The following is a 26,947-nucleotide window of genomic DNA, read 5'->3' on the forward strand; positions in this document are numbered from 1 at the left end:
ATGGGGTGGATTTTAGCTTGCATGCGTTGCATTTTCTGGCCGTTCTGCCTCTTGTCCATACCCCCTTTTTCCACCATTTATGTAGCGAATGTGTAGTTGCCATGTAATAAACGCCGTTTTTTCCTTCCATTATGTAGTACCTGTTATATTTTTTTACGGACTTTTTTTGTGAGAGAAATAAAAAAGTGCGAAGTGAATAATTTTTGCGGGCAATAAATTAATCAATCTAAATTACTAGATTTATAGTAACGAAAGTGAGCCACGCTACTCCGCGTCTCTCCGCCCTCTGCGTCTTCCTCGCCTGACTGCATACCGAATTTGAGGCGTAAATTGCATTTCAATTGCAGTTAACAGCAGTGGCCCGCACCAGACAAGTAAGTTGGGTTAAATGTCAGGCACAAGCACGGCACGTAGCAGCAACAGCAGCAGCAGCGGTGGTAACAAAGGCTAAGCCAGAACCAGGATAGAAGAAGGGCGTTGTTAAAGCCACATGCGATGCCGAACGGCTATAAACGGGGGCTAGCGCCCAGGTGGGTGGTAAGTGTGGCAGTGGCAGTGGCCGTGGTGGAGGCTGGTGCCCAGTGGGTGGCGACCCCCCCAAGGGCACGCCGACCACAGCTGGGTGTTGGCGGTGGTGTAAGTGTTGCTGCGACCTGTGCTATTATAATCTGGCGAATTTCGCGATTCCAGTATCTGTTCTGTTACTGCCGTCGCCGTGATTCACCATTGTCCAGTTGTCCATTCCAATTCCAGAAGTATTGACGTAATTATGCAAGTAAGCTATGTATATTTAAATCAAATTCCGTTCTCTGTGCCTTATTGCAGCCAACGCGTGAGATCAGCCAGCGCCGAGATAAAATGCAGAACCAGCCCAGCCCACAGTTGCCATGCAAGGGCATTTTAAAGACTTCTCGCAGCTTCGACAAGTCAGGCGCCAGGTGAGGGACAAACACGCACACATACACACTACCTATGACCTTTTCACTGCCCAAATGCTAAGCCGTAGAATTTCTTTTAGTTTTCGAAAAAGTGCCAAGTTCGATGAGCTGAACGTGCTGCAGACGTTCCATCCGGCGGACAAGGACTACGGGCATATGAAAATTGATGAGCCAAAAACCCCATACTACGAAGAAACCAGGGACGAGCTGGACACAGAACTACTGGTGGAGAAGTAAGCCTTACCCTTCTAGTTAAAGTTTATCTGATGTTTGTATAAATACCTACTCAAATTTTCCCAGACTGCGCATAGCGGCCAGCTCACAACAGACTTCCGAGAGCATTGAGGACGAGGGTTCTTCCGGCGACGACCTCCCAATGAGCGAGGAGGAGAGACGTAAGCATCAACTTCTACTTAAATTACCCAAAAATGTTTATTGTTTGCTATTACAGAACGGCGCCGTGAGTTCGAGCGGCGTCGCAAGGCCCATTATCGGGAATTCGAGGCAGTTAAGCTGGCCCGAAAGCTGATACAGGAGGAAGACGACGATGACGATGAGGATAAGAATGCCGTCGACACCTCCGACAGCAGACCGTCGGGTTCCCAGCAAGGCTCTTCCACCTCCAGCCGATATGCAAGCAGTTCGGCGAAAAAGGCCAGCTCAAATGCAACAAAATCCCCGTCTACCAGCAGCAACATGGACCTGGAGCCATCAAACAACTAGAAGCAATATCAATTAATCAATCATCAATCACTAATGTTTACCTAGCCAACGGCCCAGGCCGAAGTTGACGTTCAATATTGATGGCGGCAGCTCATCACAAAAAAAAGAACAAGAAAACATTTAAATGAAAAAAAAAGAAACGAAATTATATCAAGTGCTCTGGCCCCTGAGTGAGAAGTGGACCGGAATGAGGATGGGAACGTGAGCGAGATCGACAAGGAGAAGGAGAAGGAGAAGGGGAGCACTCGTGATTAATTGAATTTGCTTATTGCATTGCAAACCAACAGCAAAACCGTCGCGAAATGTTTGTCATCAAGTAAATCACTCACACACACTCACATACAGTCAGACACCACAAATCAATGGAATTTTTGCCACGTGATCAATGATTATAGAACAAGAGCAAATATAATGATCGCATGCCCATCAGGCCCATCGCGCTGCTGCTGCTACTGCAGCAATTCAAATTGTGGTCAACATGTTTTCAATTAGTAGTTCCATTTGCATTTAGTTTTCCATAAGAGTACAGACGGGGATGAGGATAAAAGTGCCACAAGTAAGCCAACGCTCGCCCGAATCGGATCGGATCGGATCGCATGAGAGTGGATGCGATGCGTGAATACCATTTAGAGTACCAGTTGTTGTAACTAACGTTGACATTGATTCGGCCTTACGTTTAGTAACTTATTAATACAATACTATTATGATTACAATTAAGTTTTAGCCATCAAATGCGAAAGTTTCAATAAAACAGAACCCAACCCAATCGAAAAGGACGATCCATCTTTCTTCTCGTCGCGAGTATTCAGAAACTTTCCGTTTATTTTAGTGTAGTTTTCATTTCTCATATTAGTTATACATCATCGTAGTGTATGATTGATTCGGTTTGACATTGCTGGTCTTAGTAATTGGTAAAGTCTGAGAGTTGTGGCTGCCACCAGCCCCGCGGTCCGGACCGACCCCCCTGCACCGCGCCAAGGCCACGCACAGAGCTCGGGCCGTGCACATACAGCAGGCAATGGCATCCTCATACTGTTTACCGCCGATGGATTGGTCTCGGGCCCCCTGCTCTATGCTGCATCCGGTGGTGATGTTTTGGAGGGGGGCACTCTGCCAATCCAGTGCATGGGGCAAGCTGTATTGCCGGCCTTTGTGGGGTGGGAAGATCGGTCATTCTGGGATCTGAATGGGGGGTCTGGGGCACTTTTTCGGTTGATTTCGTTGTTTTTTTCATTGATGACTGATGATGACTCACAGAACTGATTGGCGTTGTAGCTTCATCTTGTAGTATAACTTTCTATGCGGGGGTTATTTGACGGTTTTTTTTTCATGTGCTGGTCGACCATTTGGTCATAAAATATATCGTATATATATATAGTATAGATATAAGCAAAAAAAAAAGCATGCAAATTCAAACAATAGACAATAAGACGCCTAGCCGGACAGCTCCTAAGTGTACTCTTTTTCAAGGGCTGAGCCAAGATCTTCGCCTCGGGCTGCAGTCCTTTCGTTTTACAATATACAGTTAGTGGGGGTGCTTGCCCTAGGCCAAGAGGTGGCGCCGAAACGGGGCCTTAGTCTTAGCTATCCGGCAGGATCCACGTTATATATATAATAGAATATAATAGATTAGTAATGCCTTAGGCTCTAGAACAAGGTTTCAATCTCATTTTCAGTTTCCGTCTTGGGTCGCATCGTTTCCGTTTCATTTGCTAGTTAACAGTGTAACAATTATGTTACATATCTTAGAATCTATCGCTATATGGTTTACTATATAGTTCTCAACTTCTGCTATCTTAGCCATACTATATGCACATGCTCCAAAATATGTGTATATAGTATGGGTACATAGAGAATCATCTCTTCCTCCTTCGTTATCCAATGCCCTGGTTTCTTGGTTCTTGGGTCATTCCTTTTGGGTCATTTATGGATTAAGGGGCGGTTGCAGTTCCAGTTCGGTATGTACTTTACCAATGGGTCCATTCCGTTCTAGCCGGAGTGGATCCATTGTTTGGCGAGTGGAACACAGCCGCTCTTCTGTAGTAATGTATTTCATCTACTCAGGGGTTCTACAGACCCCTGGCAATCGTTTCGTTATATATGATATATAGATATATGTATATATGGCGTCGTTAGTGGTCATTTAAGATTAGTATAACAATTGTATATGTATATTCTATAGATAGTGTGGTTTGGTTCGTTAGTTTCTCGTTTTAGTAACATATACATTTGTGTGATCGTTTCTAGTGTTATATTATGAAGTGGGTTCCATTGAATTTATGTTCTTTCTGCTCCTCTCCTGCTGCGTCTCTTGCAACCAACCGATTCTCCAGACTTAGGCGAACATGTGTTGGGTGCCTGGGGGCACCTTGTAGCTGGGATAGGCGTTGTTCAGCTGATGCTTGGCAAAGAAGGATGTGTAGTCCTGACGAAAGTTGTTCTAGTAAAATTTGATGTTTTGGGGGGGGTTTTAGTAGGGTTGAAAGGGGTGGGAAATCTTACCCTATTTACTTTTCTGGGACGGCAGACGGGGCCCAAGGCCAACTGGCGACGTTCCTCATTCTCGCGTGCAGCCGCTTCCTTGTACTCTGGTGGTGGCCATTTCAAATCTCCGCGCAATTTGCTGCCTCCTGTAGAGGGATTATCAAAAGATTATACATATATGTGCAAGAATCTATGGGGCTAGTTCTTACCCTGATAGCTGACGGCGGCAGGCTGCGAAGTGTAGACTGGCGCAGACTGCTGCGAGACGGGTGCCTCTTTACGCAAGGTAATGATGCCGGGACTGGCGCCACGATAGCCAGCGTCCTGGCCAGCAAAGGCAACGGGCACCTGGTGCTGCTGCTGCTGCTGCTGATCTGTCTGATCCTGCGAATACGGCAGTTGCTGCTGCTGTTGTTGGGGCTGCGAATAAGAATTGTACTGGGGTTGAGCATAGGTCGAGCCACCGTTTTGCTGTGGATAGTAGGACGGTTGTTGCTGCTGGTGTTGCTGTGGTGGTGCCTGTTGATAGGGTGACGTCTGGTATGATGGCTGCGCAGGCGCCTGATAGGGAGCCTGGGCCTGAGCCAGAGGCTGAGCCTGGTATTGCTGCTGTTGCCACTGAGGTGAAGGCTGTTGCTGCTGCTGCTGTTGCCACTGAGGGGCAGGTTGCTGGGATGCAGCTGGCTGCTGTTGTTGCCACTGAGGTGCCACAGACTGTGACTGTGGCTGCTGCTGGCTACCGTATTGTGGCTGTTATTGGTTCAATGGTGCATTTGGTGGTTCGTTGGTGCATTTGGGTTTCGATCACGGGTGTTAAGGATGTTGTAGATGGGTGTGTGGTTGGTTGGTTGGTTGGGAGGTGTAAACGACACACACAGACGATGTGGAAAGAGAGAGAATATATGTTCGAGATAGAGATAGACATATAGACCATAGTTATAGGATGGAAGTTAATATCCGATTCGGGTTAGTGGTCAAGCGGAAGGGGATTAGGTGTAGAGATTATATTGTGCGAAGTTTTACAGCTGAAAGTCGCAGAGAAGAAGCAAAAGCAGAAGAGTAAGCCATTTGTTAACTATAGTTACAGCTACAGAAAGCGATTAGTGGAGCAATAAAGGGCATGCAGAAGTCGGTGATTACAGTGATTACACAAGGAAACCGTTGAATGCACAGTTTAGTAAGTGTCTACGATAGATATAGTAGGGATATCAACGCGTTCTGTACGATAGAGGGATAGAGAGAGACGGCTCAGCAGCGGCAAGAGAGTTCTAGCATCAAAGTATCCATTCATTCATCGAATTCCTTTCTGTACCTGCTGTAGATAGGCTGGTCGCTGCTGCTGCTGAGGGGCTGATCCCTGGTAAGGTGCTCCTCCGGCCGGAGTGTAGTCATGGTGCGACTTAGGCAACGGTGCACGAATGGGCTTCCAGCCACCGCCCGTATTGTCCAACGCCATCAGGGGCTCCTGCGATGGCTGCCTCTGGTAGTTCGACTGATAGTTGGGATACGCATCGGAAGCAGCCGCTGGAGCTGGGGCCTGGACAAGCTCCCTCGAGGATTGTCTATTGAACTGCGCCTGTGTGTACTGCACGGGCTGCTGATCATGGGGATAGCTTTGGTCTGGGTACTGAGAGGGAACCGGACCCTGGGCAGGTGTGGAACCGTATTGGAATTGCTGCTGAGGTGCCTGTGCCTGTACCTGTGGCTGAGTGGCTCGTGGCTGAGGTGTTGGAGTGGATCGTGGCTGGACGTTGTTATAAATGGGACCCTGAAAGTTAGGTCAGTGCGTAGTTAGGTATGTGCTAGGAGTGTATAAGTGTGTGTGTGTGTGTGTCTCTGTGTAGGAGTATGGCTATGTACATCAGTGGAGACGGAGACGGATTTGGAGACGGAGACACTAGTTGTGACAGTTGCAGATACAATTATATTTACACAAGTCTTTACTACTATATACAATCCAGGAATTAAACACCTACGGATATCGCAAATTACCTGAGCTGGAACAGCACTTGGCTGTGGAGCAGCTGCCGTTGGCTGGGGATAGTAGCCGCCAGCTCCGGGTGCCGGGCTCTGGGTCTGCGGTTGCGGAGTGAACTCACGGATAATGCGCTCCTCCGAGGCGGGTGGCCAGGCCACGCGCTTATAGCCTGCAGAAATGGGAGGACGGATACACCAATTAGAATGAGATTCTGCTGCAGCAGCTGTTTTTTCGTAGGGGGCATTCATATAGGGGGTGGCGGCGGCTGTTGCAGTGTAAAACATTCAACAAAATGCGGTCAAACGTGGGCGTTGCTTGGCCTTGGATACATGGTGCAAGACAAACAATTTGAAAATGATTTAAGCCAATTAAAATTATACAATATACAATGTGCAGTGCTCGCAATTCGCACAGAGAGACGGAGAAGGAGACCGAGGGAGAGGGAGGGGGAGGGGGAGAGTCCCGTCCCCGCAGATACACAGATGCTGCTGTCATTGTGGCTAAATTTAGACGATGAAAACGAGTCGAAAGCAAGGAATGTGACATTACTCATAAGGTGATGATGTTGCCTCAGCCACATGCAACATGTTGCCAAGGCACACCAGCCACATGACTTATCTATATCTATAGAGAGAGAGGGAGATAACGAGTGTGTGTGTGTATGTGTGTTTACCCTCCAGATTCTTGTAGTTTTGGTTAATGATCTTCCACTGGGCACCCATCGTTGCTGCCTGGCTATATAGTATGGCTATCTGTATATTCGGTTCGGATCGGGTTGGATCGAGATCTCTTTTGCGTAAGAATAAAATTATTCTTGCGCAGATATCAAAAATAACAAATACAGATATATAGCTTCTATATGTTGTAGCTTTTTGCAGCTATTTTTTGACTTCTTGTCCGCGAGCACCACACACAAAAAAAATTCGGCCAGTCGTTCGATCGGGGGTGAGAGCGTTCGTTATATAACCCCCTCAGATATAATCAATTGCTTCGATTTGGGAATTGGGGAGACACCACAGGAAATATCATATAATTCCCCTTCTTTCTTGGATTATTTGCTCTTTTTTTGGCAAATTGCAGATCGATACGGCGCGCGTTTCGTTTGGGTTTTTTGTTTTTTTCGGATCGATTTCGTTGAAAATGAAGAATTAAAACAGATGATCGGCAGAAGGGAACAACAAACACCGTGAAAATTTCGTTCGATTTGCGGTTACGGGATTCGGATTCTGCCCAATTTAATTTCTATTTTCTATTTGGCTATTTGCTAATTCGTTGATCGTTCGCGCTGGCCGCTGATCGTTCGCGATATGTTTGCCTTCGATGTATGCTACTAAGTGAGGAGCCAGCCAGAGCCAGAGCCAGAGCGATGCAGACAGAGGAAATTATTGTTAGCCAAAATCGAGAGCCGAATCGAAATGGCCAAGATACAGATTTATCTGCATTCGTGTGGGTTGCGGGGAGATACAGATCTCAGAGAGAGAGAGAAAGAGATCTCCTGAATGGGAGAGTGGTCGAAAGTGGGCGAAAGTGGTGGAAAGTGGGGGGAAAGTGGGTGGAAAGTGGGCAAGTGGCGGCTGCTAATGATGCTGCTGACTCTTAGGGTTACCGTACCGTACCGTACCCTTCCTCTGGCTATGCTCCTGGCCCACTTCTGGCATTGTTTACACCTTCGATTCTTGTGATTTGTGGGCGCACCTTGAAATGCTGCCACTGCCTATACATATCTGCTACAGTTGCTCACTCACTCACTCACGGCAGCCGATCTCAAGGTGTCTGTCTATACCTATTATGTATATATATATACATGTATATGCATATACCTATATAGATAGATATGTAGGTATATATACTTCTACGTGTATATCTTCGTATATTCGTATATGTTTGGATGCCTGGCATATTTCTGCGCTGCCCCCAGATCTTTATAGATTGCTGAGCAATACTTTGGGGCTGGGTCGCTGATGACTGTCTTTTACCTATAGATATGATGGTATTTATTGTTATGGCGATCTGTCATGCCAGATCCATCTACTTAACCATCCATCCATCCATCTATCCAACGCATCTGTCCCTCCCATCCTATCACATAGATCTTGCGGATTTAGTCTGTGACTCAAGGGTGACTGCGCGGACTACCCATCGCTAGATTGGCTAAAATTAAACGTCTGTCATCTTGGCCCAACTAACAAATCTGTTTTTAAACGTATTCTCACAGGTGTACGACACAAGTTGGCTCATTAAAATTATTAGCAAACTTGTAACTCATCTGTCTGCTCGTACATACATATCATATGGGGATATACCATATACCACATCCACATACAATATGTATGTGCATACGAGTGTCTTCAATTATTTTGGCATAATGTTTGAATACTCATACGGGTATAGTATATTCGATACGATACGATGTGCTAGCCCCTCGTTAGCCACACAACAAATTCGCTTTGATGGCCGTCACACGTCACAGATAAAATAACAAAGGAATGGTATATGGTATGGCTATGACTATGGGATGTACACATTGTACATATCTTATAGGGATGCTATTTTGTTGCTGTTTAAATGATATATCTGCCACGATCCATCTTTTCGGCGTATGAAAATGGATTGGGTGCCTTTCAAAATGTTTGTTCGAAGATTTCCGGAAGATATTAAGGAAATTTATAAAATTTAAATCTAAAAATATCTTTGATTAATTTCTGCTATCTGCTATATCTGATTCCAATAGAAGTCAGTGCTACAAGGGTGCTATAAGATACTACTTATAAAACCAATCAAACGCGCTAGGATCTATGTATGTTACGGAATGGATTCGAAAAAAATAATGATAATGGTCTGGAAAATTGAAAATTTGCATCATAGAGGCCCTTGAGGAGTATCGAAAATGATATACGAGTATATAGTCGAACAATTTTGATTCTCGGAAAGATTCTCATGTGATTCTGAATCCCAAACATTCGTGAAAGATTCACACAAAACCGAATCATTTTCCTATTAGTCAGACACGGAATCACAGACAAAGAATATTATGACACAGATCTACGAAGGAATATATATATAATATATAACATCACACATAGGAAAACGGCAAGGAAGTGGGGGCGGGGGAGATTCCCACGCACCTTCAATGCCCAGATAGGGGCGTGGCGAGACATTATCGAACGATCGATTTACATTGAAATCCCGCACGGATGGCTGTCGGGACGGCTCCGACTCGTCCTCGCTGGCCGCCAGCGATCTGAACTTGCTAGAGTCTACTGAAAAATCAAAAGGTGATGGTTGACCCCGGGCAGACCGGGGTGTGGCTGGGGGCGTGGAGGCCAGCAGTGAGGAGGAGGCAACCATGCTCTGCTGCAGGGGTTCCGTGGCGGTGCGGACGAGCAGCCCGATGTTGTGACCCTCCAATTGGGGGACGTGCGAGAACTTTGACTCCAGAGTTGTGGGAGGAAGTGGCAATGGCGATGGCGAAGGCGCTGGGGGCATCTTGCCAATCACCGGATTGAGCCCAAAGGGTGAGCTGGCCCGGTGCGGTGCCTCGATCAGTGGCGCCGGATACTTTCGGGAGGACAGAGGACTGGGCGATCTACTCCGCTGCCAGGTGATCTCCGCTGCCGGAAGGTTCAAGCGCAGAGGAGGCGGTGGAGGAGGTGCAGGAGGAGGAGGAGAATCTGGAGCTCGCGTGGTCACAATCTCCACGAAGCTGCGCTGACGCTGCAGTTTCTCCGGCTGCTGGTTCTCGGTTCTCTCTGACTTCTCCTCCGCACTCTGGGTGTCCTCCCAGGAGATCTGGCGGGAAATGTACGGACTCCGTATCTCGTAGGTGGCCTTGTAGTTCTCCATGGGCTCGTTGTGCAGGTTGGCGATGCGCCACTGGTCCGCCTTCGTGAGCTTGCTCCAGTTGTTCGGGGAGTAGCGAAGCTCATTGCAAACCGGGCAGCAGATGCTGTGATCGCTGGTGGTGGTATCCTGATGGGAGCATTGCTCATCCTTTTCCTTATCCTCCTTCTGTTCCTCTTCCTTGTGGCACTGACTCTCTGGCTCTGCGTCTGGTTTTGCGTCCTGCTTCGTCTCTTGCTGGGGCGGTTTTCCCGTTGAGAGCTGCTCGTAGTTGGCAATCACATCGGACACATGTCGGTACTCCGCATCTTCCACATCTTCCGTATCCTCCTCCTCATCCTCGATGACAACGTGTTGAGCTTTGACCGCAGCTGGCGTCGTCATGTGTTCTACTTGCAATAGTTTCTCCAGATCCTGCTTCTGATGCTGATCCATCGCCAGATCCGGCTGGGGCTGCCCCTGTTGCTTGTCCAGTGCCAGGGCGATTCTGTGCAGGTCCTCGAGGGCTCGTTCCACAATCGGCACATTCTCGGTGATCTCTTCGTTGGCCGCCTCCGCTATGGACTCTTCTTTGGCCACGCTGCCGGGTCTTCCCGATGCACGGCAATAGATCTGACGGAGTATCGCCTGCAGAGGACTCTCCACGGCCAGAATGGGCGACTGGCGCGAGGAGAACATGTCCCACAATTCGTTGTGGCCGCTTTCTGGTTTGATCTGCAGAGATGCTGGAGCAAGAGGCGGTGGTGGTGGTGGTGGTGGAGGAGGTGGAGTGGCAGTGACAGCGCCTTCGACTGTGGGCACAGGAGTGGTTTGGACACTCCGTTGCAGTGCCATCTTGGCGTTTTCCATGTAGGTATCTATCTGACGCAGGTGCTCCGCTATGGACTGCTGTATGTGGGCATACTTTGCTTCCAGCTGCGAAATCTCCACATGAGCCTCGTGTTGCTTCTCCGCCTCTGATTCCGTCGCCGTTTCCGTGCTGTAGACTCCGCCCTGGCGACGGGCTTGCTTGGCCCTGGCCACTGATTCCTCGCCGGACTTGGGCCGCATCTTGGGAGGGACTGGCATTGGCGGCGGTGGTGGAGGTGGTGGAGTGGGAGCACTGTTGCTGTTGGTTGTTGTCCTGGCCATACTGGCCTGCCGCTGGAGCAGCTTGATGCCACTGGTTGCGCTTACATAGGTGGTGCCACAGGGAGCATGGGCATTGGATGCATCCTCCATCTCCTGCTGGTCCTGCTGCAGGTAGGTGCAGGCGTCGTCGTAGATCTGCTGGGCACTCGGCTGAAGCTGAAGATCGCCCGATGCCTCAACGCGGACTGGTATGATGCGAGTGGCGGCGGTACCAGCGCCCAGCTCCTGGCTCGGACTCTGACTGGGACGGCCGGTGCCGGTGCTGGTGCTGGCCAGGGCCAGAGCCATCTGCTGCTGCCGCTTGACTGCCAGGCTGTCAATTACCGCTGGTGACTTTCTTGGCAAGCCCTCGATCTGGGCGGCAGCTGCTTGGGCTTCTCTGGGTATCGGTGGCAGCGGAACGGCCTCCAAGTCCACCTCTTGGCTGGTAGCGACCTTGGGCTTGGGCTTGGGCTTGTCCTCCTCTTCGCTATCGGCCTCGTTGTCGTAGGAGATCTTCACTTCGGTGGCTAGCTTGATGCATCTGCGCTGGACCTTCGGCACCTTCGTGGATCGTGGCTTGGGCGGCGGCAGCTCTGGAGCTCCAGCTGCTGCCACCGTCCGCTTGCGGGAGCGTCCGCGGTCCAGGGAGTAGGCCTGTCGCTTGGGCCTTGGCCTGTAAGGAGTGATCGTGAGTGTTGTGGGCGTTGTGGGTCGCTTGTGGGCCAGCTGCTCGTAGTACTCGCATCGGGGGGCCACCAGACCCAGATCTACATCGGCTGCTTTGGTCTCCGGGGCAGAGAAGCCCTTCGCAACAGGCGTCTGGTGGTAGACCTGGGCCAACTGCAGTTCCGTGGTTCTAAGAGGTGTGATTGGACGCTCCTTGGAGCCCTCTCGTTGCCTCTGTTCGCGCACCTGCTTGGCCGTGGGTTCGATGATCATCGTCGGACTCTGGAACTTCTCGCGCAGCGCCTCAATGCTGTGCGAAGCACTAGAGGGGATGTGGCTCAGATCCGGGCTGCTTGCGGTTATTGCCACCGCTTCCGCCTCCGTAGGCGGCCAGCTGTGATCCCGCTTGAGCATATGTCGCTTGGTGGCCATGCGATTGATCTTGAGCACCGTGTCCCGGTCAATGGTGATGTCCTGCTGGTGGCTGAGGTAGTGGGTCTTGATCTGGTCCAGCAGCTGCTGGTGCAGCGTATGATGCAGGCCATCGCCATCGCGCTGTCGCGTGCGACTCTGTCTTTCTTGGGGGTAAAAGTCTTTGGGGGCATGGTTTTTCAATCAATTAAAGTTTGCTGCACAATCAATACGGAGTCTGGACAGGGCACTGTGAGTGGGCGTGGCTGTGTTTGTTGAATGCTTTACACTGTTTAACATACTTTCTGTTTTGTGTGGACACAAGACATGCACTAAACGATACACTAAAATGGCTGGAAAGGTTTAATCTTACCGCATTTGGCTTGCTGCTCTTCCTCTTCGACAGCTCTTAGAACGGCCGAATTGGCAAGGTTCAGGGGCTTGGCGATTTGATCGTCGACTTCAATCCTGAAAATATTGTATTTAAATATACATTTTTTTAGTAAAAATAATGAATAAATTGCGGAAAAGTGAATTTGAATAATACAATTTAAATTTTCACTGTTCTAACGGATTCCACTGCTTGGCAGTCCAAAAAGTACTGCCTTGCCGATGCAAAAGCTTTACACACAAATAGGATGCACTGCTTCCACTGCTTGCACTGCTTCAAGCTGTGCGTTTGTGCAAGAAATTGAAAATTGTTGGTTCGTATCCTGCCAACGTTCATTTTATTCTCTATTTTTCGTATAAATTATTCATTTTAAATATGTTTTTTATGTTAAATTAAATATATGCAGTTTTTTTAAACTAATTTCCATTCAAACTATTCAAACTAATTGAGGTTTTATGATGAATTTCTGTTAAAATTAACGGGAAAACAGGAAAGTTAACATGAAAAAGCTAAATGTATAGGAAATATCTGATTGAATATGAAAAGACAAAGACCTTTTACCCTACCACGAGTTGCCATGCCTTCTGCACGGGTTTGTTTATTAATAGGGATATGCTCTGTCTCTCGTCTTATAGTTCTGCTATTCCTATGGGCATAAATTATTCCCTGTCCCAGCGTCAGAAAACTCTACCTGCCACAGCAACACCACATCCTTCTCCTGGTCTGGCATTGAAATTCGCGTGCGCGCACCTCGACCCACGCTGACCCCAAAAGAAGCGGATGGTAATCGACTCTGACAAGCACTTCGCTGCGCCAGTGGATATAAAAGCGCCTGGCAGTGTCTGCCAATGCATCCACATCCCGAACAGCGTCTTGGCTGGCAACTTGTCTTTGACCGGAACAGTCTACTCCAAAGAGCTACTTCAGAAACCCATGATGGCCGCCACCTCCACCAAGATGCAAATGCTAGTCTCCGTGCTCCTGCTGCTCGTGTCCCTCTGCAGCTGGAGCCACGGGGTGCCCAGCAAGCGATCCAGCAGGCTGTGCGGCGACAAGCTGTCCGAAGCCATGGACATGATGTGCCCCAATGGGTTCAATGCCCGAATTCCCCACAAGCGCGGCTTACGTGAGTATTCCATCGAAAACTTCGACGGCAAAGGCAACTACTGGCTTTTTGGTTTTGGTTTTGTTTCGGTTTCGGCTTCAACTCCCCTTTGCAACGATTCACATTCGCACACCTTCCCTTGCAGTGGATCTGTTCGATTACGTGGACCACATGTCCGAGCCGGCACTGGATGATGCGGACACCGCTGATGATGCGGCGGCCGTGGGTGCGGTCCTGCCCGAGGGTGTTCGGCTCCCCTGGCGGCACAACTCCCTAATGTCTACCAGGCGCCAAATGCGCGGAATTGTGAACGAATGTTGTGCCAAGTCGTGCACCATCTATGAGATCAAGGCCTACTGCAAGTGAGGGGCACACACGGAACACAGCACCAGCACCAGCACCGGAACCAGCACCAGCACCCACTGAAACCTGCACCAATTGAGAACTGATACAACTCCCACCCGCCCAACTAGAAGCTAAACAAATTGTTACGATATTTGATATATGTACGTGTAGATAGAGAGAGACTCAAATGAATATATTATGATGCTCTCAGGAGCTGTTGCAAGAAAAAGGGAATTTAAATTGGATTGGGGGACCCAAAAGCAGAAATTGGGGATTGGATGCGTCCGAGGCTGCCTTTAAAGATGGCCAAAACAAGTTGTATCTTAAAGGAAAAGATTCCGATTATTTCGTGGCTAAGAACTGTGGCTAAAACCGTCTGAAGTGGGCTTTCGAGTGTGATTATCAGGGAAACATTATTATCTTTTTTGGCAGATAACAAGCGAGATAAATGTAACGCAAGCAACAATGCAGAAAAATGTGGCAAGTAAAGTGATAAAGAAAGATGTTCAAGAATGTGTTTACGAATTAGTTGAAAGCTTCTAATCAGAGGAATGCTTCCAAAAGGGCCATTCGCAGCGAAAAACCCCATAAAGTCCACTTTTATTAAAGTTTTTACATTTGACACTAAACTCGATGATTAATCCCTCGAAAGCTAACACTCCCCTGTGGCATCGGTATCGGTATCTGTATCTGTATCTGGCATCCGTCAACTTTAATTAGTTGATTAATTCCGACTAATCACAAATATTAACAGACACTTTCATTTGCAGAGCACACAAATACTCGTATTTGGCCCCCCGAAAATAAATAGAAATTAATTTCGTTGATTTCTAAATAAGATTTGGCCAAATATTTGCCCATATAATTACGAGTGAGGCGAGTACTTCGTTGAGAAAGTTATTTATGGGCAGATGAGATTTGCTGATAAATGTTTTGGCACTTTTTTAGGAAAAGGATTAATTGAGTGGTGTTTCGTGCCCCATGCCCCACGCCGCATGTCCCTTGCCCCGTGAATCAGCCCCTCATGAGTGGGCAGCCAGTCAACGAGATGCATCACAACTTTTGGCTAGGCGCCTGCCTCTTGTTTGTTGATATTGTTGTTGCACTTGTTGTAACGGTGCCCAATTTGGTTCGTGTGACTCATTCGAATTGCTGACGTCTTTACTTTGCTGCCCCTGTGCCAGTGCCTGTGCTGTGCTGCGCTGTGCTATGTGTGTTACGGGTTACATAAAAGCGTATCTTAAAGATTCACGTACATTTTGAATGGCAGTTAAATGGAAGTTGCTCCAGGGGCAGACGCAGACCCTGGCTCAGCTGTCTCTCGGCAAAAGTTTACCCTAAATGGGGGAAACACCTCACACGAGCACACGAGCCGCACGCACACGCGAATGTGTTTGAAAGTTTTCAATTTTTTTTTTGGTAATTAAATTGCCAGCTACTGTTGCCTGTGCTGCTGCTGCTGCTACTGTTGCTGTTGCACACGTTTTGTCGCACGCATAGTCCCCGTATAACTGAAAGCCACTTAAAGTTTTTGCTCACCCGAGCAGATCTCAGCAGATCTTAGGTTGGGGTCTCCCAGGGGGGTAGGTGGGAGGGGGGGGTGTGCCAGGCCGGTTTATTTAAACAACAATTGCAAACAACAATGAAAGAGATAGTGTTGTTGCAGCAGCAGCAGCCGCAGCAGCAGCAGCAGCCACAAATACTTGTACAATTTCAAGTCTAAAGCATCTTTGAGATACGCGTCGCAGTCGCTGCTGCTGCTGCTGTCGCTGCATATAAAGCTTTTTGGTAATTACAATTAAACGTCAAAGCATTTAATTGTGGAGGTTGTCTCTGTGTCGCCTCTCTGAATTTGAGAGAGGGAGAGACACAAAAAGTTGGTGTAGCTGTAGCTGTCGCTGTCGCTGTCGCTGTTTTTGTCTCTGCCTCTGTCACTGGTGCAGTCGTTGCCGCGCTGCAATGAGCATGGCTATCCCCCCTCTCCACACCAAATTGATGTGTTTTGTACACCTGTTCTTGGGGGCAGGCAGACAGCATATAAGTACACGACAGAATAACAGCTAAATAGATATACAATCCGCCCAGACCCCTACCCCATACCCCAAAACCCATGCCCCATGCCCCATCCCCTCTCCTTTTATGGGCACTTTTCATCAGCCTTTGGCACTGGCTGATGACTGCCTTTCATCTTGTCTATAAAATTATGCATTTAAATGTTTAATAATCATTTCAGTTCAGGGCGCCACACGCCCAAACGACTACTCACCCCTCGCCGCCGAAGGCCTTCAGCTCGCGGTTCAACGTGGCCTTGACGTTCTCCTGGGAGTAGAGGCCCATTGGGGAGTTGAACTGCTTGTGCACCAGCTTCCGTTGTAGGGCGGCCATTTTGATATCTCCTTTGCTCTGGTTTCTTTTCTTTTTTCCAACTGCTTTTCCTCTGCTGCTTGTCGCTGCTTGTTGCTGCTTGCTTCTGCTTGCTGTTTGAGTTTGGCTTTGGCTTTGGCTTTTCTTCCTCTCTTATTCTCTTTCTTTCTTCTGATGCTGTTCGGGTTTCTTCAAAAAGTTTTTCGAAAAATATTGTTGATAAAAAATATTTTTTTAAATTTTCTGCCCCAAACTCTTCTGCAGTTTTTTCTCGTAGTAAAAACTTCTGTGTGGGACTTGGATCCGCTTATCGTTTTAAGAGTGGTTTACAAGTTGTTGCTCTTTTTGTTGGTGTTCTCTGGTTTCTGGTTGCTTGTGGCTGTTCTGTTGTTGTTGCTGTTGTTGTTGTTGGAAAACAGAATTCCAAACACTTTTCAGTTTTCCCCCACTTCAGCTTTCAGTTTCTGTTGGACTTAATGTTAATCGTTAATTGTCGGTCGTTGTTCGTTCTGTAATTGAAAATGCAAAAAAGGGAAACTGGATGAGTGCGGGAGCGGCAATGGGAACGGGAATGGAAATGGTATAAACAGGAATTTAATTTGTACAAAAGTTGATGGAAGGAATACAAGTTTAATCGGGGATAGTCTTTGTGAGAGAGCTGGCTGCACACAATCCATATTGTTTAATGCTCAGACTACAGGTTTGTGCATTTGCAACTTTTAATGATAATCGAACAAAGCCAGGAGCCTTACAAAGTAACTTTTCGTTCGTTTCTGATTATAGTTTCCCTTAGCCAGATATGTATGCTTTCACTTAGCACTGTTCTATAGTTGTCTTTAAGGTTCTGCGACAAGTTGCAGCTCAAAATTTGAAAGCCCAAGGGGAATATCCCAGTATACGCTCCGACAAACGGACAGAGGGACATCATTATATCGACAAAGCTATTGACACTTTCCAAGGTTGAAATGAATTCATTCTCAACATTGAAAACACCTGGCCATCAATTATATTTTCACCATTCAAATATTTAAATTTATATAAGCCACAGACGTGTTGCATTTGCAGATAAATCAAGTTAATTGAGAGAAATATATGTATAAAAACCACTGTTTTTATTTAATAATATATTAATATATCTTAATTTGGAATCGAAGTACATATGTGCATATATGTACATATGTATGTATGTATGTATGTACATTGTCACATAGTCGTTTCAAGCAGACCCCTTACATACATATATACTTGTAATCACGAAATGCTATATATTTGTTCAATGAGTTTTTTGTGGAATTTGTTGATTGATTGATTGATTAATGATGACAAATACAAGGATTTTGAAAATTGTTCAACAAATTGAGAGAGAGAGAGAAAGAGGGGAAATCTGGTCAAGACAACTTTTCAGAGTTTTCCACCAAAACGAATACACTTTTGATAGCAGCACAAAAACACTTCAATGCCAGCACTACTATTTATACAACACACGTAAAAAAAAGAATATATACGAGGAATTGTATGCACTGGAATCATTGGATCTGTTCCGATTTTACAGCTGCTGCTCACAAATTACACACGGAAAAAAAACCAAAAAAAATCTTAAAGATAAAGATATACTATAACTATATGATTTTTTCCAATTTGCTGCGACTCACTCACTTCTGTCACATTGAGAAATGTATCTTAAACTAATTTGAGAGCACTGCTTGCTGGGCAAAAAAACAAAAAGGAACAAAAATATACATGTGTATATATTATATGGGATTTAGTGTTGTTTTTGGGGCCTAAAAATAGAGGCCAAGACAGCGGCAAAAAATATTGAAATGTGCTCAATTTTTTTTTGCTCATACTCATATTTTCCACACACACTCGACTCGATTCAGATGGTATCTTCTCTCGCTCTCGCTCTGGCTCTGGCTCTCAACGTGTATGTGTACGTCTTTCGGCCCCTTTCTTTTAGCCGCACACTATCTTTCTGTCTTTCTATCTACATATCTGTCTGCTGTTTGCTCTATTTTGAAATTCCCGCCTTGTGTGTCACCTCAAATAAAATTAGCAGCTGTGAGGAAAAGCAAAGATATTATTGTTCAGATTTGCGTCATTTCCACTGATGTACATATGTATGTACACTTGTGTTCGACGGAAAATGTATCAAAATCCGCATCAGAGATGGAAAATGTATGAAAATCATAATCATCATCATCAAAAGAGAAGAGAAGAGAAGATAAGAGAGAAGAGAAGAGAGACAGCAGAAGATGGAGAGTGCGAGGGAGCGGCTGATTGTTGAAAATGGTTGGAAAATGCAATAAAAGACACTTGAAATAATCGTAATGAAGTATTTTGGTGTGTTTGCTCGTATTTTATGCGTTTTAATTGAGCTGCTTTTGCTTTTGCCTCGGCCGCGGTTGCATGCCACGTCGTGGCAGCTGCCACACAGCTGCTACGGCTGCTGCTGTGGCAATCGTGGCACCCGGAAACGGCACCCAAGAATCGCACAAATTAATCAACATTTAATAAAATATTATGCAAATTACAGCACAAAAGGCAGGAAGCCAGTGGCAATGGCAGTGGCAGAGCCAGAGCCAGAGCCAGAGCGGCAAGAGCTTGCCACTTGATGTCCCAATTAAAGTTTAACACAACCCGCACACACACACCAGCACACAGCCCCCACTCAACACACACACACACACACACAGGCAAGCCGAACAGGTGCGTGCTGCATTCTATGTACTTAGCACAGGAATTGTAAGAGAATTTGCATAAAAAATTTTCACTAAAATAATGTTTGAATAAAAAAAAAGGAAAGGAAAGTTAAACATGAGTATTGTGTGGGGGAAGGGAAACGAAAGGGGTGGGGGGAGGTGTGTGAGGTGCCACAGAAACAATATTCTTCTACCTATACCATATGCCCAGAGCCAGCCCACTCAAGCCACCCACTGTAGCAGTTTCCATACTCTTTTCAGGCGAGCAATCTCCACGACACTATGCGATGCGGTTTTCTTATTGAAATTCCTCAAATACATTGGGCTCTCTAAGACCTATCACACGAGAAGGACATAAGAAAACTAAGAACCGATTGTTGGAAGGATTGCGAGCAAATCAGAAGCAGATATTTCCTTGAATTCTTTTCTTCGGTCTGTTTTGTCTATCATTTCTACAACTTGTGCAAGTTTGCCCTTACGAACTATTGAAACCTCTTCATTAAAGCCCTATAAACTTTCAGAAATACCTTTAAAATTCAGCTAGAAATTCCCAGCCTATTTTATGGCTGTTTTCTGGCAAACAACTAAAGTTTGCCCCCACAGGGACAATAGCTGCGGCTAAAAATCAATGTTTTATTTAAATGATCATAAAATGCTGTTTATCTCGGCTATGAATTCAGTTAGGGTATAAGGTATGAGGACTTTCGCGCTTTCGTAATTAACATCTCTCTTCGGTTCTCTTTTTTTCCTGCTGTGCGTTCATTTTGGCAGTACCAGCACCAGCATCAGAACCAGAAACAGAAACAGCACCATCGACATCATTATCATCTCTCGACTCGACTCGACTCGACTCCGTGGGGCATGTGTGAGAGGATGAGTGTGATGTGGTGGGTCGTGGGTGTGGGCGGTTGCTATATAAACTATAATCATGGCTATATATGCATGCGTGTCTGCGTGTGTGTATGCATTGAAATCAGGTGCAAATATTGTTAGATTTCGCAAATCTGTGTGTCGACGACGACGCATCTGTGTGTCTGAGTGGAGGCTGCCTGGTTGCGGATTGCGCTTCTCGAAATCCCCAAAAACTGGCTAAAAGCGGGTGGGTACGTGGGTACGTGGGTAGGTGGTCGGCTTTCACGCTTGCCTTGATGTTTGCCAGGCTTTCCGACTGGCTCTTGCTGATTTAATTATTAACGGACAGCATTGTGTTTCTGATTTTGTTTTAGTTGGATCGTTTAAATATTTAATTTAGCTTCTAGCTAGCTCTCTCTCTCTCTCTCTCTCTCTCTTGGGAACTCCATGGGGGCTCGGGGTGGGGTTACACTAAAGTACACTAATATTCAACAAATAAACACAGACCAGGCACGAGTGTGTTGGGAAAATACTTATTTATTTGTTTTAATGTGAGTGAGTGGGTGGGTGGGTGCTTACCGTCTGTTACAATTTGGCGCTGCTTAATCCAAAAATAACGCCAGAAAATTGCCAACGTTCGCTCCAAGTGGCTTCAACCGCAGCAGCCCCCTGAATCGTGAGACCCAACCCTACGCGACCCCATGCGATTCGCCTTCGACCCGCCCCCGCGCTGCAGTTTGCACTTTCACCGCCAAATTGCATTCAACACTCTTTTCCCTCAAGAGTGGCTGTCGGTTCGTGTCTGTCCGCGTGCAAGAGCGTTGGTGGGTGGATAGGTGGGTGTCTGGGAGCGCGTGCCCGTCCGCCGCCAGCCGGCGTTTTGTAAGCGCACCATCGGCGAACTGAAACTGAAACAGCGCCAGAAACTCAACGAGAACCGAGGAAAAACTTTACGCAATGATCACTGGCTGGCGCTTGTTTTTGTTGGTTTTTCATCAGTCTACATTTTCACATCTTTGTGGAGGGGTACCAGAGAAGCAGCAGAGCAAGCAGTGGCGCAAGCAGAAGCATCATCAGCAGAAGCAGTGGAACGACGAGCTTCGGGGATAGCTGTAAGTACAATCATGTGTGTGTGTGCGAGCGAGATAGTGCGTGCCAAGGGAGCGAGCGGTGCGCTACACTGGCGGTCATAATAAAGTGCATTGTCTGCATATGAATATGAAATCGGAGAGCGTCAATGAATGGGGCGAACAAAAATTAATTAAAACATATTTATGGCCAAAGTGGAACTGCTTACGCACTTCAGATGTGGCAGACTGACTTTTATTACCCAATTAATAACCAGCGCCAGCAACAAATTAAATTATATTAAAGCCCATTTGGCAGATATTCAAGAAAACGTTTGCCAAAAAGCGGAAAAACAAAGCCTTGACAAGGTGAAAATCAAAAGGAAAATGGAAATGCTAAAGCCATGAAGCTACCTAGCCCCCATCGCGATTTCGAGTAATTCTAACTGAATCAATAGCCATTCCTGGGGGGTGCTGGTACACCAGCGCACCTTTTATCGCACGCCACTAGTGTTAGTCAGCCCCATATTTATAAGAATCTCTATGCAAACACCCCAGCAAAACCAGCAACAACAAGAGCACTCAATGATAGTTTTGGTGAATATCTTTGAGAGCCGACACCAACAGCAACAGAAACAGCAACAGCAACAAAAAAAAAGAGCAAAAAAGTGAAATATAAAAAAAACATTTGGTTGCCGTCGATGAACGACAAGTCGGCGACGGAGACAGGGCCCAGGAAGCGGCGGAAAGATGGATAGATACGTAGATACTACATTCGTATTCGTATCTATAGATTGTATAGATGTGTATGCAGGTCGCCTGGCCAGGCCCCGGACCCGGACCCGGACCCGCCGACTATTACAGAATTTTTACTGCCGCGTCCGAGAGCACGTCTCTAATATTCTATTTCTGAGTGTAGTTCTTCTTTTTTAATTTTTTTCTTCTTTTTTTTATATATTTTTTATTGGATTCTGGTCTTTCTGGTCTCTCCACGTCTCCACGCGGCAGCACACGATTTTCCCCCGAGTTTTTCGGGGTAGCAATATCCACACGAAAATAGCAGAAAAGAGTCCATATACTCGTAGAAAGCGGTTGAAGCATGAGAAGAAAATTCGCTTAAAATGTCATTTAATTGTTTCACTTGCAAGCAATTGGAGTGTGTATGTGTGTGTGTGTGTGTGTATTTTTTTTCTTGTATTATTGCCAGTTTCTGGCTTTTTGGTTTTTTTGGTTTTTTGAGTTTTCGGGTTTTTGGCTTTTCTCGCGGCGGCTGAAGTTGATTTTCATTTGGCAGAGCAGAGCCTCATCTCATTTTGGCTTCACTTTTTAATTGCGCTTTAAATGCTAATTAGCTTTTGTGCGCTCATATCGGTTGATTTCGCTTTAATGCACTTTATTTAATTAATTTTTGATGGCGCATATATCCGCCATATATGCGGGAATCGGGATCGGGAGAGGAGTGGAGTGTTCCCCCTAACCATTATTCTTTTGTGTCGCATTTTCCGGGCATTCATTTTCGTTGGCGCCTCGTTTTCAATTTGCCAGTCCGCAAATTACACTGCACCACACACAACAAAAATACTGATGGACACACAAAGCACAGCACACCTTTAGCGGCTGCACTTGGGGGGCAGAGCAGGACAGGGCAGGGCAGACAAACACTCGTACTGTTCCGTACTGGGGACTCGGAAGCTGGGACTCGACTCTGAACACGTCCGCGGTGCGAAATATTATTGTTACTCTGTCGCTCGGTGGCTCTCGACGCATGCCACCAAAAAGTTCGCGAAAGCAGCGAAAGTTCCTCTTGCTCTTTGGATCGTCTTCTTTCATGGAAAATGGAAAATGGAAAATGATGACACACATACAGAGTGATACATACACATGTAGTAGTGTACCGTACCTAAGGGGCCCCTGTCCCTGCCCAACGCCCACTCGCACACACTCTCATTCTCACTCGCAGCCGCTTATAAATTAGTCCGAATAGCCAGTGGCTAATCACGTATTCTTTCACACAGACCCCCCTAATGGCATCCAAGTCGAAGAAACGATAAATATTCAACACTCACACTCGAACAGGGGGCATATGTAGGGGTGCGCTAAACCACCTAATTAACTAGAAAACAACGATTCGATATATGTACTAGATTGCTTCACCTATGGTTGTTTATATACATACATATGTACACTTGTGGGCCGCACAAACATGTATATTTATATGCATGTTTTTCTAAATATTGAATATTTATTTTTGGATTTTTGGAAAGCAATTTTAAAGCAGTTCGAATACCCTAACTAATGCTTGGGGTTCTACTGATTTGCTGTGCGGGCGGACACTTGTTGTTTTTTTTTTATTTTTTTGTAGCCTACTTACAACAGTTACTTTGGTGGGCATACTTTTCTGGAGGGTAGTGTCCGTTCGGCAGCTTTCGCCGATCTTGCTTGAAGCTTAAAAACCGCTCTTAAATCGCTCCTAATCTTTCTCTTAAGCTGAGATCTTTCCCATACCATGGATGTATCGGGAAGTTTAACTTCCTCTGTAGTGCTTCGATGCACATCGAAGTGACTCGTGAGCCACAGACACAGACATAGAAAACAATTTGAATTCGTGTTGTTTCATTTCCAGCATTAGACAAGCGTCTATCAACACAAATTTGATATTTTTGTTCGTCATAGTAGGGATTCGCATTGTTTTATTTTTTCCACTTCGTATCTACATACATACACATGTACGTGCGCGTGTGTGTGTTTGGTATATTTAGTTTTTATCTGCTTATATTTTTGGAAATTTAGTTTTGCCATCAAGCACAGAAGAATCGACAAACAGCAACAACTTAATACCGTTATTTTGCGCCGTGTTCCCTCTCCCTCTCCCTCTTTCTCATGCTTTATGGATTTTGATGAAGCGCATTCGTATTTCACAAGTTCATGTGCTTTCGGTTCGTTCAAGCACAACAATTAGTGCATCGAATGTGTTTCCACGCCATTCTCTCCCTCTCCCTCTCCACTCTCCACTCTTCACTCTCTTAACCACCCCCCTCCCTGCTGTTCGAGCGGACGAAATTTAACCCATGCACAAAAAAGCTTTTTCAGTAGAGAGCACCTGACAGGCAACTAAGCTGCCTGCCTGCTTGTCCCCCCGCCCGCTCGAAGCTCTCCTGCACTCATCGCCGCTTTTTCCCACTCGCCTATCTCCCGCCACTCTTCAAAGTCTCCTCGCTGCTCGTTTTGCTTTAGTATTTCACGCTAGAAAGCCAACCAAAAAAATAATATGTTTAATGTTTGTGAATGATTAATGGCACATTAGAATTGAAATTGTTTTTGGCCGTAGCGAAAAAGGCAGCGGAATCGGGATGGGATAGGAATCAGCAGAAGAATTATACATACAGCAGGCAGCCTCAGCCTCAGCCTCAACCGTGCTAAGCGCAGCAGAGTGTATACATTGCTATAATGTGCAAATATTTATATGCCAAATGGCCCCAAGACCAAGACCTCCCCTTCTCCCCATCTCCCCATTTATCCTCAGAAACTACATACTCAGATATGTACATATATGGATATATGTATGTGTGTACATATGTGCTCTACCAGCTGGCATCTGGCTGCGGCCTGAGTGGAACAGGTGAGTGTTTATAATGTATCGCATATGCATGGCAAAAAATAAGAGAAATATTCTGCAAATATGCGAATATCTACATATGCAAAGATATATGTATTCATATGGATTTTGTATATTATTTTGGCTGCCAAGTGTCCTTGGGGGCCACGATGCGTTCTGACGGAAAGCCAACACCCAGCCCAGCCCCCAGCTCAAGCCCAAAACCGAACCGAACTGAATCGCATCGTATCGCACTGAACCCCAACCTGAAAACCCCAATTCAAGTTAAAATCCAAAACGAACTTTGCCAAATTGCAAAAGCCACAAAACCAAAACATTTCGTCGCCTGCTGCTGAAGTTTGTGTTGCTTCTTCTACTGCTTCCATTGCTTCTTCTGGTGCTTTTTCTACTGCTTCTTCTGGTGGTGCCTGTTGCCTGCCTCACGTATTGTCAAGGGGGCAAACAGAGTCCCAAAGAAGCTCGACACACACACACAACCAAACCACCAAAAACACTAGCATACAGACACTCGTGCACCTACAACTACACTGAGCGAAAAGTCGTGCAAAAACCCCATTTAGAGCGATAGGACCTCAACATTTAAACAATATTTCTCATCTTTACTGCTACAGCTCAGCCATTTTATTCTCATTTCTTTGTTATTTTCACATATTTTTTTGTCCTAAGCTGGTTTCTTGCATGCACTTTTCTCTAAGTGTACCGAAGACACACTTGGGGCCAAAGAGTTGGCAGAAATTTCTTAATAAACTTTAATGACTGCGGGGTGGCATGTGTTGTCTTGTGTTTGTCACTTTGGCTTTGGGTTTTGGCTGCAAGTGCAACTTTGATGGACTCGGATAACCTGGCATGGCCGTGGCGCCTCGAATTATGCAACAACTTGTCAGTAAAGTACTTTGGACTCCCCGCAGGCGGTCGACAAATTCGCCTGCCAGCATCAAACGAAGGAGGCCGTTTTGGTTTCGCCTATAATTTACTTGACCATCACGTAGCAAAGTCACGCACGCCCCTCGTCTGATTGCAAGGGGGCTGGGGATAGAGAGAGAGTGAGATAGGGGGAGGGGGAGGGTAGAGGGAGAGAGGGAGGGCCATCATGCAACAAGCTTTGGGGGTCAATGCGAGACAACTCATGCATTACTTATGATACGACCCGAGGATAGATACAAGGTATCTTAGTTGCCATTTGTGGCATGTTCTGAGATACTAAATTGGAAAGATTCAAATCAAATTCAAATCAGGGAACGCTAACGGGAACGGGCACTGAAACCCCATTCATTTGCATTTCGATTGACTTTCGGCATACATATTGTAGTAGTTGTACTACGAGTATATATGCGAATCAAATATATATATAATTAATCTGGGATCAATTCTGCGGCGTTCTAATGGGAAATCCAAGCTGTTTTCGGGCGTGTTGGGCTGCCGAAGGAGAACTTTAATGGTTTTTGCTGAAGATTTATCTTTGAAACCCCTTTCCTTAATGATTATCTGGGGCACCCCAAAGGTCTTTCTAGTGACGTGATTGGATGGGAAATGTGGCACGAATATCCTTGCTGTCGGAAGTTTAAACCCATGATCTGCTACTTATTCGACAGGTTTTTAATCTCCCTTTCCTTCGCTAAACTTTACATATTCCTAGCGATTTCCCGGCGAAACGGTCCTCCAGAACATCAGCCCATAAACTACACCATCCTCAGCCGTATCCGCAACCGCATCCGCTTCCGCATCCGTATCGGTATCCGTGTACCCATTCCTATATGCAGGTCTCTCCACATAGTGAGACGTGAGTGTTCCTGCCTCCTTGGCTTGACTCTTCGGCTTGGCCTCTTTTTTATGCGATACGATGCGGTTTTCGCTCCTTAATGGTCGTCGCCCATAAAAAAGGAGGTTCCCCAGTCGGCGCGTAACCAGAAGGTCGACGAGGAAGACCTCGTTTACCGCACTGGCAATCGCTTTACTTAACTGCTGGACTTGTTTGCGCCAAATTAACACATTTATTTATGCCACAATTTGTTGCTTAAATATTTATTGAAAACCAGAGGAGAGGAACACACAGAGAAAGAGAGGAGTAACATTAAAAAAAATTGTATTTCGTTTATTTCATATACAATAAGTACACACACATAAACATATGATATATACGTACATATACTTATACATAATACATATGTACATATATATGTATCAGTATTTCATATCCATATCCCATATCCATATCCATATTCATATTCTTCCAATACACAAACACATATACATACATAGCGGCATAAACATACATATAAAGTGGCTTATACACAAATACATATGATGCAGAGACGATTCTTTGTAGTCATATCACACACACAAACGATATGGCCC

The 26,947-nt window shown here is 46.0% G+C and overlaps 3 protein-coding genes and 1 long non-coding RNA gene across 23 annotated transcripts; 3 read left to right on the top strand and 1 right to left on the bottom strand.

Moving 5' to 3' along the window:
* The first annotated feature begins 156 nt into the window (after positions 1-156).
* I-2 (protein phosphatase inhibitor-2) lies at positions 157-3,050 on the top strand. 2 transcript variants are annotated; one of them, XM_015187752.2, is made up of 5 exons: positions 157-374; positions 826-938; positions 1,019-1,171; positions 1,239-1,333; positions 1,390-3,050. In XM_015187752.2, the coding sequence occupies exons 2-5, from the start codon at positions 859-861 to the stop codon at positions 1,659-1,661; spliced, it is 600 nt and encodes a 199-aa protein (XP_015043238.1). In that variant the 5' UTR covers positions 157-374; positions 826-858; the 3' UTR covers positions 1,662-3,050. The 2 variants fall into 2 exon arrangements, with proteins under 2 accessions (XP_015043238.1, XP_001353871.2); XM_001353835.4 differs by lacking the exon at positions 157-374 and adding an exon at positions 407-537.
* On the bottom strand, positions 2,447-22,771 carry LOC6900735 (mediator of RNA polymerase II transcription subunit 15). Of its 19 annotated transcripts, none has more exons than XM_033385375.1 (9): positions 22,585-22,771; positions 16,261-16,547; positions 12,527-12,621; positions 9,249-12,335; positions 6,138-6,292; positions 5,458-5,913; positions 4,355-4,898; positions 4,164-4,291; positions 2,447-4,101 (listed from the first exon to the last, which is right to left on the bottom strand). In XM_033385375.1, exons 2-9 carry the CDS (start codon positions 16,377-16,379, stop codon positions 3,997-3,999), a joined length of 4,689 nt encoding a protein of 1,562 aa, XP_033241266.1. In that variant the 5' UTR covers positions 16,380-16,547; positions 22,585-22,771; the 3' UTR covers positions 2,447-3,996. The 19 variants fall into 19 exon arrangements, with proteins under 19 accessions (XP_033241266.1, XP_033241272.1, XP_033241267.1 ...); XM_033385381.1 differs by lacking the exon at positions 22,585-22,771 and adding an exon at positions 20,489-20,848 and having other exon boundaries at positions 4,355-4,565; positions 16,261-16,867; XM_033385376.1 differs by lacking the exon at positions 22,585-22,771 and adding an exon at positions 20,489-20,847 and having other exon boundaries at positions 4,355-4,895; positions 16,261-16,867.
* Ilp5 (Insulin-like peptide 5) lies at positions 13,397-14,223 on the top strand. The gene is made up of 2 exons (XM_002135060.3): positions 13,397-13,670; positions 13,795-14,223. The coding sequence occupies exons 1-2, from the start codon at positions 13,478-13,480 to the stop codon at positions 14,013-14,015; spliced, it is 414 nt and encodes a 137-aa protein (XP_002135096.3). The 5' UTR covers positions 13,397-13,477; the 3' UTR covers positions 14,016-14,223.
* On the top strand, positions 18,244-19,166 carry LOC117185172 (uncharacterized). Its single transcript, XR_004470743.1, has 2 exons — positions 18,244-18,698; positions 18,892-19,166. It is a non-coding gene; the product is annotated as an uncharacterized lncRNA (long non-coding RNA).
* Positions 22,772-26,947: the final 4,176 nt, after the last annotated feature.

This window comes from Drosophila pseudoobscura, chromosome X (assembly GCF_009870125.1).
Source record: "Drosophila pseudoobscura strain MV-25-SWS-2005 chromosome X, UCI_Dpse_MV25, whole genome shotgun sequence".
In the NCBI taxonomy this organism is placed as follows: Eukaryota; Metazoa; Arthropoda; class Insecta; order Diptera; family Drosophilidae; genus Drosophila; species Drosophila pseudoobscura.